This window comes from Triturus cristatus, chromosome 9, assembly GCF_964204655.1.
Source record: "Triturus cristatus chromosome 9, aTriCri1.1, whole genome shotgun sequence".
Taxonomy (NCBI): Eukaryota; Metazoa; Chordata; class Amphibia; order Caudata; family Salamandridae; genus Triturus; species Triturus cristatus.
In genome coordinates, this window is record NC_140592.1 from 943,976,311 (window position 1) to 943,988,659 (window position 12,349).

The following is a 12,349-nucleotide window of genomic DNA, read 5'->3' on the forward strand; positions in this document are numbered from 1 at the left end:
GAGTTGGTGTGACTTTGGCATGTTGATGGTGAACCCCAGCGAAAGCAGGAGATTCGCCATAGTCTGGAGGTGGGAGAGGACAGTCTGAGGCGAACTCATCTTCAACAGCCAGTCATCGAGATAGGGGAAGACTGGCACCCCTGATCTGCGCAGAGGAGCTGCGACCACAGCCATCACCTTGGTGAACACCCAAGGGACGCAGGTAAGGCCAAAGGGGAGCACTGTTAAATGAAAGTGGACTACTGTGAACCTCAGCTAACGCCAATGGGCAAGCAGGATGGGAATGTGAAAATAGGCGTCCTGCAAGTCCAACGCTACCATCTAGTCTTCGGAGTCCAGGGCAGACAAGACCTGAGCCAAAGTGAGCATTTTGAACTCATCATTACTGAGGAGGTAGTTGATGGCTTGCAGATCTAGAATAGGAGGAAGGCACTTGACCTTGTTCAGGACCAGAAAGTAACAGAAATAGCAACCACAGACTACTTAGCCTTAGCCAAGGAAGTACTGAAGCTAGTACAGGTGCTCCTCCGTCAGCTGGTCGTACGTTGGAGGCATGGAGGGGTAGTCTAACAGGGGAGGGAGTAGCCTTTTTGGACTATCTGAAGAAACTACCTGTCCGATGTGATGTTTTACCAGTGGTGGAGGTGATGGCTGATCCTGCCACCAACTGACCGACCATGATCTCGAAGGGCCGGACTAAGAAGGTTTGGAGGCTGCAGGGGGAGGGGTGGACAGACTCAACCTCTAGTCGCCCAACCCATAGGGCCGAAAGGAATCGCACCCACGGGTGCGCAGAGGTTGCTGAACTTGCGCAGTCTTAAAGCTGGGATAAGGATGGCGCAGCTGAAATGCCCTTTACGTAGCCATGAAAGAGGAGAAAAGCAGACGAGGGATGGGTGGTCACTGAGAGGCCAAAGGACTTGGCTGTAGCCCATGAGTCCTTAAAGGGCTCAAGGGCCAAGCCTGCCTGGTCTCCGAAGAGATGGGTGCCATCAAAGGGCATGTCCATAAGGGAAGCCTGGACATCCCCAGCAAAGCCAGAAGTTCTCAGCCAGGTGTGGCGTCGAACAACCATCGTTGATGACTTCACTCTGCCCAGCGAGTCAGTGGTGTCAAGCCCACAACGAATGGTGAACTCTTCTGCATCTCTTCCGTCTTAAACAGCTTGGGAGGAGAATGGCCTGGGCCTCCTCCGGGACCTGCGGCAGCACTTGTGCAACCGTTTCCCACAAGGATTGGGCGTAATGGCCCAATAGGCATGCAGTGTTCACTGACCTCAAGGCAAGGCTAGCGGAAGAAAACATTTTCTTGCTCCAATTATCCAGCCTCTTGGATTCCCTTTCCAGGGGTGAGAAAGGGAACGCGCCTTGTGAGGTAGAGGCTTGGACCAACAAGCTCTCGGGGGTATGGTGAGGAATTTTGGGTTGCCTGGAGCAGGGCGATGACAGCGAGCGGTTGAACTGTTCACAGGAGCTCATGTGTTGGGCTTGGACCAGGTTCCCAGAGGACATTAGTCAAGGCCTCGTTGAAAGGCAGGAGGGGTTCCGAGGAGTAGACACCCATCTGCAGGATAGTCAGCATTGGTAGGTGCCGATCCGGGTCGCCGGGGACAAGAATGGGGCTTGGGCTGGCGGTGCTGAGAGTCCCGGCTTGGGGGGCCGGTGCTGGGGAAGGTCACAGTGGCACAATCGGCCGAAGCAGACGGCGCAGAACCCGATGAATCCTCTCTGAGCCTATGGGGCCCGAAGGTGCGCTGGGAGGGTCAGGTCACCCAAATATGAGGCACATGGCGTCAGCGGCGGACCCCCCATTAGGGCAGAGGAGTGTCGCGACCCCCCCCTCCCCCACTGCCAGTGAAACAAAAGTGAAAAATAAAATGGTAATAAAATGAATTACAGTTTTATTTTTCACTGCTTGCAATCCAAGCAGTGGTTGGGGCGGGGAATTGCTCCTGACTGGCAGCAGGGGAATGGTGCTCACTCCCCCAGTTTACACTGCGCAAGTCACTTTGACCGGCCGTCATGCGCAGTGTAAACCTCTCCACCTAGATGTCTCAGACAGCTGGGTGGAGAGCAGTCACAAGCCCTCCTGTGCCTGCTGGAGCATCGAGGCAGCCCCCTCCAGCCAATTCTGGTGCTGCTCTCATGCTGCTCATCTGCAACATGAGAGCAGTGTCGGTATTTGCAGGAGAGGGTTGCCTGAGGCTCCACGAAGGGTACCATCATTGTGTGTTACCCTACTCTCTGCATCTTCAACTGAGACTCAAGCGCTTCATAATGCTCCACAGTGATCTCCTGACAAGGAGCACAAGGACAATGATTGGTCTACATGCACAATGTGATGTGCGGCCTGAGTGCCTCATATCTCACAAACATTACTTTACCTAGGGCTGGTGGGAGGTTTGGGGCCCCCTGCGTCCGGCCCTGCTCACAGGTTAAGCAACAATTACAGAATTCAAACTTCCGGGCTCCGACCTACCTCAGATAACATTTCATATTGACCTCGTCGCCCCAGAGCGATAGTCAGAAGGTCGTACACAACAGTGGCACTCTGTAGACTGATGAGTCGGTCATTCTTGTGCTCTGGGATTCTGCTCAGCACTGCATCTCTATTCGCCTGGAAAGAGACACACAAAGGGTTCAGTCTGGCACCTAGTCACGTAAACACATCACAGAAATAGTTTCATCAAACACAACTGTACCAGGGCCATCGTTTCTCCCAAACTAATATCCTACGATGCCTGCATTCAGAAAAACACTGTTTTAATCATTTCAGAAGATGCCTGTATGCATATTCCGTATCAAATCTATCCTATATATTGTCAATGTTTCATGTTATGAATCATTATGTCCTTTCTCTGTAAACACATATTTTGGGACCAATCCAAGATCAAATATTTTTTTTTTGCCTGTCACGGAAAGGCTATATACAATCATTGAATTCAAAATTATATTATGATATAATTATATTAAAACAGTATATTTAACAAGTAGCTACAACGTGAAATAAAACCAAGCTCAATATAATAAAAACATTTTGTTCATATGAGCATCCTTTTTAATCAGTACGTGGAGGCTTTCATTGTATAACGGTTAGCGCTTTCATCATCTGAATATTAAAAACACAAGGACATACAAAAAAGGGCTATGCAAATAGTAAATGGTCTTCCATGAATTGCTTAATCAATATTTGCCAAATATTGAGAGGAATTATTGTTTCCTTCTTTCTCGCAGTTTCAGTCAAATTAAAAAATATCATGCCTTACATTTTGTACCCCTGTAAAACAGAGAGAACGCATTCTCCCAGCTTTCCTCACCTACCCTAACTGAAAAGAACCTAGCCGAAAACTACAGAAAAATCTTCGCACTACTTTGTCAATTAGTTGCCACAAGTATCCTTGCATAGGAGGGCAGTTGGTTTCCAAATACAGTCACAGTTATGTAAAATACCACAACACCGACAACCTGCATATTAACTCCGCTATTTTAAGGCTTTGAGCAAGGGCTACTTGGAAGTAGGTTTCAACTAAAATCTGATATTCATTTGAACGCCAAGTCTTCATAGAGCATTACTTGCCGTCAATAAAGAATAAAATCAGATTTTTGCAAGCAATGCCAACGAATAGAGGATAAAGTGTAACAGAAACTCTCCACAGTTGCATATACTTTTGAGGACAACAGGTCTGACCTTTTCCAACCAGCAAACTTGCACCGGGGATGCCGAACGCTAAACAAAAACAATTTTCAAAACTTCAGGTCCATCTGCCTCTCATTTAATAAACATCTTATCTACTGAGCACTCAACTACACGTGACTATAAGGCTGGGAGTGGGGCTTCATGGACCGTCTTTAAAGTCTGGGAGTGGGGCTTCATGGACCGTCTTTAAAGGCTGGGAGTGGGGCTTCATGGACCGACTTTAAAGGCTGGGAGTGGGGCTTCATGGACCGTCTTTAAAGGCTGGGAGTGGGGCTTCATGGACCGACTTTAAAGGCTGGGAGTGGGGCTTCATGGACCGTCTTTAAAGGCTGGGCGTGGGGCTTCATGGAACGACTTTAAAGGCTGGGAGTGGGGCTTCATGGACCGACTTTAAAGGCTGAGAGTGGGGCTTCATGGACCGTCTTTAAAGGCTGGGAGTGGGGCTTCATGGACCGACTTTAAAGGCTGGGAGTGGGGCTTCATAGAGTGTTTTGAAAGGCTGGGAGTGGGGCTTCATGGACCGACTTTAAAGGCTGGGAGTGGGGCTTCATGGACCGACTTTAAAGGCTGGGAGTGGGGCTTCATGGACCGTCTTTAAAGGCTGGGAGTGGGGCTTCATGGACCGTCTTTAAAGAGTGGGAGTGGGGCTTTATGGACCGTCTTTAAAGACTGGGAGTGGGGCTTCATGGACCGACTTTAAAGGCTGGGAGTGGGGCTTCATGGACCGTCTTTAAAGAGTGGGAGTGGGGCTTCATGGACCGACTTTAAAGGCTGGGAGTGGTTCTTCATAGAGTGTCTTTAAAGGCTGGGAGTGGGGCTTCATGGACCGTCTTTACAGGCTGGGAGTGGGGCTTCATGGACCGTCTTTAAAGGCTGGGAGTGGGGCTTCATGGACCGACTTTAAAGGCTGGGCGTGGGGCTTCATGGACCGTCTTTAAAGGCTGGGAGTGGGGCTTCATAGAGCGTCTTTAAAGGCTGGGAGAAGGCTGGGAGTGGGACTTCATGGACCGACTTTAAAGGCTGGGAGTGGGGCTTCATGGACCGACTTTAAAGGCTGGGAGTGGGGCTTCATGGACCGTCTTTAAAGAGTGGCAGTGGGGCTTCATGGACCGTCTTTAAAGGCTGGGAGTGGGGCTTCATAGAGCGTCTTTAAAGGCTGAGAGTGGGGCTTCATGGACCGACTTTAAAGGCTGGGAGTGGGGAATCATGGACCGACTTTAAAGGCTGGGAGTGGGGCTTCATAGAGCGTCTTTAAAGGCTGGGAGTGGGGCTTCATGGACCGTCTTTAAAGGCTGGGAGTGGGGCTTCATGGAACGTCTTTAAAGGCTGGGAGTGGGGTTTCATGGACCGACTTTAAAGGCTGGGAGTGGGGCTTCATGGAACGTCTTTAAAGGCTGGGAGTGGGGCTTCATGGACCGTCTTTAAAGGCTGGGAGTGGGGCTTCATGGAACGTCTTTAAAGGCTGGGAGTGGGGCTTCATGGACCGTCTTTAAAGGCTGGGAGTGGGGCTTCATGGACCGTCTTTAAAGGCTGGGAGTGGGGCTTCATAGAGCGTCTTTAAAGGCTGGGAGTGGGGCTTCATAGAGCGTCTTTAAAGGCTGGGAGTGGGGCTTCATGGACCGACTTTAAAGGCTGAGAGTGGGGCTTCATGGACCGTCTTTAAAGGCTGGGAGTGGGACTTCATGGACCGACTTTAAAGGCTGGGAGTGGGGCTTCATGGACCGACTTTAAAGGCTGGGAGTGGGGCTTCATGGACCGACTTTAAAGGCTGGGAGTGGGGCTTCATAGAGTGTTTTGAAAGGCTGGGAGTGGGGCTTCATGGACCGACTTTAAAGGCTGGGAGTGGGGCTTCATGGACCGACTTTAAAGGCTGGGAGTGGGGCTTCATGGACCGTCTTTAAAGAGTGGGAGTGGGGCTTTATGGACCGTCTTTAAAGACTGGGAGTGGGGCTTCATGGACCGACTTTAAAGGCTGGGAGTGGGGCTTCATGGACCGTCTTTAAAGGCTGGGAGTGGGGCTTCATGGACCGTCTTTAAAGGCTGGGAGTGGGGCTTCATGGACCGACTTTAAAGGCTGGGAGTGGGGCTTCATTGAGTGTCTTTAAAGGCTGGGAGTGGGGCTTCATGGACCGTCTTTACAGGCTGGGAGTGGGGCTTCATGGACCGTCTTTAAAGGCTGGGAGTGGAGCTTCATGGACCGACTTTAAAGGCTGGGCGTGGGGCTTCATGGACCGTCTTTAAAGGCTGGGAGTGGGGCTTCATGGACCGTCTTTAAAGGCTGGGAGTGGGGCTTCATGGACCGTCTTTAAAGGCTGGGAGTGGGGCTTCATAGAGCGTCTTTAAAGGCTGGGAGTGGGGCTTCATGGACCGACTTTAAAGGCTGGGCGTGGGGCTTCATGGACCGACTTTAAAGGCTGGGAGTGGGGCTTCATGGACCGTCTTTAAAGGCTGGGAGTGGGGCTTCACAGAGCGTCTTTAAAGGCTGGGAGTGGGGCTTCATGGACCGACTTTAAAGGCTGGGAGTGGGGCTTCATGGACCGACTTTAAAGGCTGGGAGTGGGGCTTCATGGACCGTCTTTAAAGAGTGGTAGTGGGGCTTCATGGACCGTCTTTAAAGGCTGGGAGTGGGGCTTCATAGAGCGTCTTTAAAGGCTGAGAGTGGGGCTTCATGGACCGACTTTAAAGGCTGGGATTGGGGAATCATGGACCGACTTTAAAGGCTGGGAGTGGGGCTTCATGGACCGTCTTTAAAGGCTGGGAGTGGGACTTCATAGAGCGTCTTTAAAGGCTGGGCGTGGGGCTTCATGGACCAACTTTAAAGGCTGGGAGTTGGGCTTCATAGAGTGTCTTTAAAGGCTGGGAGTGGGGCTTCATGGACCGTCTTTACAGGCTGGGAGTGGGGCTTCATGGACCGTCTTTAAAGGCTGGGAGTGGGGCTTCATAGAGTGTCTTTAAAGGCTGGGAGTGGGGCTTCATGGACCGTCTTTAAAGGTTGGGAGTGGGGCTTCATGGACCGACTTTAAAGGCTGGGAGTGGGGCTTCATGGACCGTCTTTAAAGGCTGGGAGTGGGGCTTCATGGACCGACTTTAAAGGCTGGGAGTGGGGCTTCATGGACCGTCTTTAAAGAGTGGGAGTGGGGCTTCATAGAGCGTCTTTAAAGGCTGAGAGTGGGGCTTCATGGACCGACTTTAAAGGCTGGGAGTGGGGAATCATGGACCGACTTTAAAGGCTGGGAGTGGGGCTTCATGGACCGTCTTTAAAGGCTGGGAGTGGGACTTCATGGACCGTCTTTAAAGGCTGGGAGTGGGGCTTCATGGACCGACTTTAAAGGCTGGGAGTGGGGCTTCATGGACCGTCTTTAAAGGCTGGGAGTGGGGCTTCATGGACCGACTTTAAAGGCTGGGAGTGGGGCTTCATGGACCGTCTTTAAAGAGTGGGAGTGGGGCTTCATGGACCGACTTTAAAGGCTGGGAGTGGGGCTTCATGGACCGACTTTAAAGGCTGGGAGTGGGTCTTCATAGAGTGTCTTTAAATGCTGGGAGTGGGGCTTCATGGACCGTCTTTACAGGCTGGGAGTGGGGCTTCATGGACCGTCTTTAAAGGCTGGGAGTGGGGCTTCATGGACCGTCTTTAAAGGCTGGGAGTGGGGCTTCATGGACCGTCTTTAAAGAGTGGGAGTGGGGCTTCATGGACCGTCTTTAAAGGCTGGGAGTGGGGCTTCATAGAGCGTCTTTAAAGGCTGGGAGTGGGGCTTCATAGAGCGTCTTTAAAGGCTGGGAGTGGGGCTTCATGGACTGACTTTAAAGGCTGGGAGTGGGGCTTCATAGGGCGTCTTTAAAGGCTTGGAGTGGGGCTTCATGGACCGACTTTAAAGGCTGGGAGTGGGGCTTCATGGACCGACTTTAAAGGCTGGGAGTGGGGCTTCATGGACCGTCTTTAAAGGATGGGAGTGGGGCTTCATGGACCGACTTTAAAGGCTGGGAGTGGGGCTTCATAGAGTGTCTTTAAAGAGTGGGAGTGGGGCTTCATGGACCGACTTTAAAGGCTGGGAGTGGGGCTTCATGGACCGTCTTTAAAGAGTGGGAGTGGGGCTTCATGGACCGTCTTTAAAGAGTGGGAGTGGGGCTTCATGGACCGTCTTTAAAGGCTGGGAGTGGGGCTTCATAGAGCGTCTTTAAAGAGTGGGAGTGGGGCTTCATGGACCGTCTTTAAAGAGTGGGAGTGGGGCTTCATGGACCGTCTTTAAAGGCTGGGAGTGGGGCTTCATAGAGCGTCTTTAAAGGCTGGGAGTGGGGCTTCATGGACCGTCTTTAAAGGCTGGGAGTGGGGCTTCATGGACCGTCTTTAAAGGCTGGGAGTGGGGCTTCATAGAGCGTCTTTAAAGGCTGGGAGTGGGGCTTCATAGAGCGTCTTTAAAGGCTGGGAGTGGGGCTTCATGGACCGACTTTAAAGGCTGGGAGTGGGGCTTCATGGAACGTCTTTAAAGGCTGGGAGTGGGGCTTCATGGACCGTCTTTAAAGGCTGGGAGTGGGGCTTCATGGACCGACTTTAAAGGCTGGGAGTGGGGCTTCATAGAGTGTTTTGAAAGGATGGGAGTGGGGCTTCATGGACCGTCTTTAAAGGCTGAGAGTGGGGCTTCATGGACCGTCTTTAAAGGCTGGGAGTGGGACTTCATGGACCGACTTTAAAGGCTGGGAGTGGGGCTTCATGGACCGACTTTAAAGGCTGGGAGTGGGGCTTCATGGACCGACTTTAAAGGCTGGGAGTGGGGCTTCATAGAGAGTTTGGAAAGGCTGGGAGTGGGGCTTCATGGACCGACTTTAAAGGCTGGGAGTGGGGCTTCATGGACCGACTTTAAAGGCTGGGAGTGGGGCTTCATGGACCGTCTTTAAAGGCTGGGAGTGGGGCTTCATGGACCGTCTTTAAAGAGTGGGAGTGGGGCTTTATGGACCGTCTTTAAAGACTGGGAGTGGGGCTTCATGGACCGACTTTAAAGGCTGGGAGTGGGGCTTCATGGACCGTCTTTAAAGAGTGGGAGTGGGGCTTCATGGACCGTCTTTAAAGGCTGGGAGTGGGGCTTCATGGACCGACTTTAAAGGCTGGGAGTGGGGCTTCATAGAGTGTCTTTAAAGGCTGGGAGTGGGGCTTCATGGACCGTCTTTACAGGCTGGGAGTGGGGCTTCATGGACCGTCTTTAAAGGCTGGGAGTGGAGCTTCATGGACCGACTTTAAAGGCTGGGCGTGGGGCTTCATGGACCGTCTTTAAAGGCTGGGAGTGGGGCTTCATGGACCGTCTTTAAAGGCTGGGAGTGGGGCTTCATAGAGCGTCTTTAAAGGCTGGGAGTGGGGCTTCATAGAGCGTCTTTAAAGGCTGGGAGTGGGGCTTCATGGACCGACTTTAAAGGCTGGGCGTGGGGCTTCATGGACCGACTTTAAAGGCTGGGAGTGGGGCTTCATGGACCGTCTTTAAAGGCTGGGAGTGGGGCTTCACAGAGCGTCTTTAAAGGCTGGGAGTGGGGCTTCATGGACCGACTTTAAAGGCTGGGAGTGGGGCTTCATGGACCGACTTTAAAGGCTGGGAGTGGGGCTTCATGGACCGTCTTTAAAGAGTGGTAGTGGGGCTTCATGGACCGTCTTTAAAGGCTGGGAGTGGGGCTTCATAGAGCGTCTTTAAAGGCTGAGAGTGGGGCTTCATGGACCGACTTTAAAGGCTGGGATTGGGGAATCATGGACCGACTTTAAAGGCTGGGAGTGGGGCTTCATGGACCGTCTTTAAAGGCTGGGAGTGGGACTTCATAGAGCGTCTTTAAAGGCTGGGCGTGGGGCTTCATGGACCAACTTTAAAGGCTGGGAGTTGGGCTTCATAGAGTGTCTTTAAAGGCTGGGAGTGGGGCTTCATGGACCGTCTTTACAGGCTGGGAGTGGGGCTTCATGGACCGTCTTTAAAGGCTGGGAGTGGGGCTTCATAGAGTGTCTTTAAAGGCTGGGAGTGGGGCTTCATGGACCGTCTTTAAAGGTTGGGAGTGGGGCTTCATGGACCGACTTTAAAGGCTGGGAGTGGGGCTTCATGGACCGTCTTTAAAGGCTGGGAGTGGGGCTTCATGGACCGACTTTAAAGGCTGGGAGTGGGGCTTCATGGACCGTCTTTAAAGAGTGGGAGTGGGGCTTCATAGAGCGTCTTTAAAGGCTGAGAGTGGGGCTTCATGGACCGACTTTAAAGGCTGGGAGTGGGGAATCATGGACCGACTTTAAAGGCTGGGAGTGGGGAATCATGGACCGACTTTAAAGGCTGGGAGTGGGACTTCATGGACCGTCTTTAAAGGCTGGGAGTGGGGCTTCATGGACCGACTTTAAAGGCTGGGAGTGGGGCTTCATGGACCGTCTTTAAAGGCTGGGAGTGGGGCTTCATGGACCGACTTTAAAGGCTGGGAGTGGGGCTTTATGGACCGACTTTAAAGGCTGGGAGTGGGGCTTCATGGACCGTCTTTAAAGAGTGGGAGTGGGGCTTCATGGACCGACTTTAAAGGCTGGGAGTGGGGCTTCATGGACCGACTTTAAAGGCTGGGAGTGGGTCTTCATAGAGTGTCTTTAAAGGCTGGGAGTGGGGCTTCATGGACCGTCTTTACAGGCTGGGAGTGGGGCTTCATGGACCGTCTTTAAAGGCTGGGAGTGGGGCTTCATGGACCGACTTTAAAGGCTGGGAGTGGGGCTCCATGGACTGACTTTAAAGGCTGGGAGTGGGGCTTCATGGACCGTCTTTAAAGGCTGGGAGTGGGGCTTCATGGACCGTCTTTAAAGAGTGGGGCTTCATGGACCGTCTTTAAAGGCTGGGAGTGGGGCTTCATAGAGCGTCTTTAAAGGCTGGGAGTGGGGCTTCATAGAGAGTCTTTAAAGGCTGGGAGTGGGGCTTCATGGACTGACTTTAAAGGGTGGGAGTGGGGCTTCATAGAGCGTCTTTAAAGGCTGGGAGTGGGGCTTCATGGACCGACTTTAAAGGCTGGGAGTGGGGCTTCATGGACCGACTTTAAAGGCTGGGAGTGGGGTTTCATGGACCGACTTTAAAGGCTGGGAGTGGGGCTTCATGGAACGTCTTTAAAGGCTGGGAGTGGGGCTTCATGGACCGTCTTTAAAGGCTGGGAGTGGGGCTTCATGGAACGTCTTTAAAGGCTGGGAGTGGGGCTTCATGGACCGTCTTTAAAGGCTGGGAGTGGGGCTTCATGGACCGTCTTTAAAGGCTGGGAGTGGGGCTTCATAGAGCGTCTTTAAAGGCTGGGAGTGGGGCTTCATAGAGCGTCTTTAAAGGCTGGGAGTGGGGCTTCATGGACCGACTTTAAAGGCTGAGAGTGGGGCTTCATGGACCGTCTTTAAAGGCTGGGAGTGGGACTTCATGGACCGACTTTAAAGGCTGGGAGTGGGGCTTCATGGACCGACTTTAAAGGCTGGGAGTGGGGCTTCATGGACCGACTTTAAAGGCTGGGAGTGGGGCTTCATAGAGTGTTTTGAAAGGCTGGGAGTGGGGCTTCATGGACCGACTTTAAAGGCTGGGAGTGGGGCTTCATGGACCGACTTTAAAGGCTGGGAGTGGGGCTTCATGGACCGTCTTTAAAGAGTGGGAGTGGGGCTTTATGGACCGTCTTTAAAGACTGGGAGTGGGGCTTCATGGACCGACTTTAAAGGCTGGGAGTGGGGCTTCATGGACCGTCTTTAAAGAGTGGGAGTGGGGCTTCATGGACCGTCTTTAAAGGCTGGGAGTGGGGCTTCATGGACCGACTTTAAAGGCTGGGAGTGGGGCTTCATTGAGTGTCTTTAAAGGCTGGGAGTGGGGCTTCATGGACCGTCTTTACAGGCTGGGAGTGGGGCTTCATGGACCGTCTTTAAAGGCTGGGAGTGGAGCTTCATGGACCGACTTTAAAGGCTGGGCGTGGGGCTTCATGGACCGTCTTTAAAGGCTGGGAGTGGGGCTTCATGGACCGTCTTTAAAGGCTGGGAGTGGGGCTTCATGGACCGTCTTTAAAGGCTGGGAGTGGGGCTTCATAGAGCGTCTTTAAAGGCTGGGAGTGGGGCTTCATGGACCGACTTTAAAGGCTGGGCGTGGGGCTTCATGGACCGACTTTAAAGGCTGGGAGTGGGGCTTCATGGACCGTCTTTAAAGGCTGGGAGTGGGGCTTCACAGAGCGTCTTTAAAGGCTGGGAGTGGGGCTTCATGGACCGACTTTAAAGGCTGGGAGTGGGGCTTCATGGACCGACTTTAAAGGCTGGGAGTGGGGCTTCATGGACCGTCTTTAAAGAGTGGTAGTGGGGCTTCATGGACCGTCTTTAAAGGCTGGGAGTGGGGCTTCATAGAGCGTCTTTAAAGGCTGAGAGTGGGGCTTCATGGACCGACTTTAAAGGCTGGGATTGGGGAATCATGGACCGACTTTAAAGGCTGGGAGTGGGGCTTCATGGACCGTCTTTAAAGGCTGGGAGTGGGACTTCATAGAGCGTCTTTAAAGGCTGGGCGTGGGGCTTCATGGACCAACTTTAAAGGCTGGGAGTTGGGCTTCATAGAGTGTCTTTAAAGGCTGGGAGTGGGGCTTCATGGACCGTCTTTACAGGCTGGGAGTGGGGCTTCATGGACCGTCTTTAAAGGCTGGGAGTGGGGCTTCATAGAGT

The 12,349-nt window shown here is 52.5% G+C and overlaps 1 protein-coding gene across 2 annotated transcripts in view; it reads right to left on the minus strand.

Moving 5' to 3' along the window:
* The window catches only part of TTC7B (tetratricopeptide repeat domain 7B), a 1,510,908-nt gene that overhangs the window by 916,380 nt on the left and 582,179 nt on the right, over window positions 1–12,349 (minus strand). For both annotated transcript variants that reach the window (XM_085626529.1, XM_085626530.1), the window contains exon 9: window positions 2,479–2,616. In XM_085626529.1, the coding sequence (XP_085482655.1) occupies window positions 2,479–2,616 (138 nt within the window). The remainder of the gene's footprint in view (window positions 1–2,478; window positions 2,617–12,349) is intronic.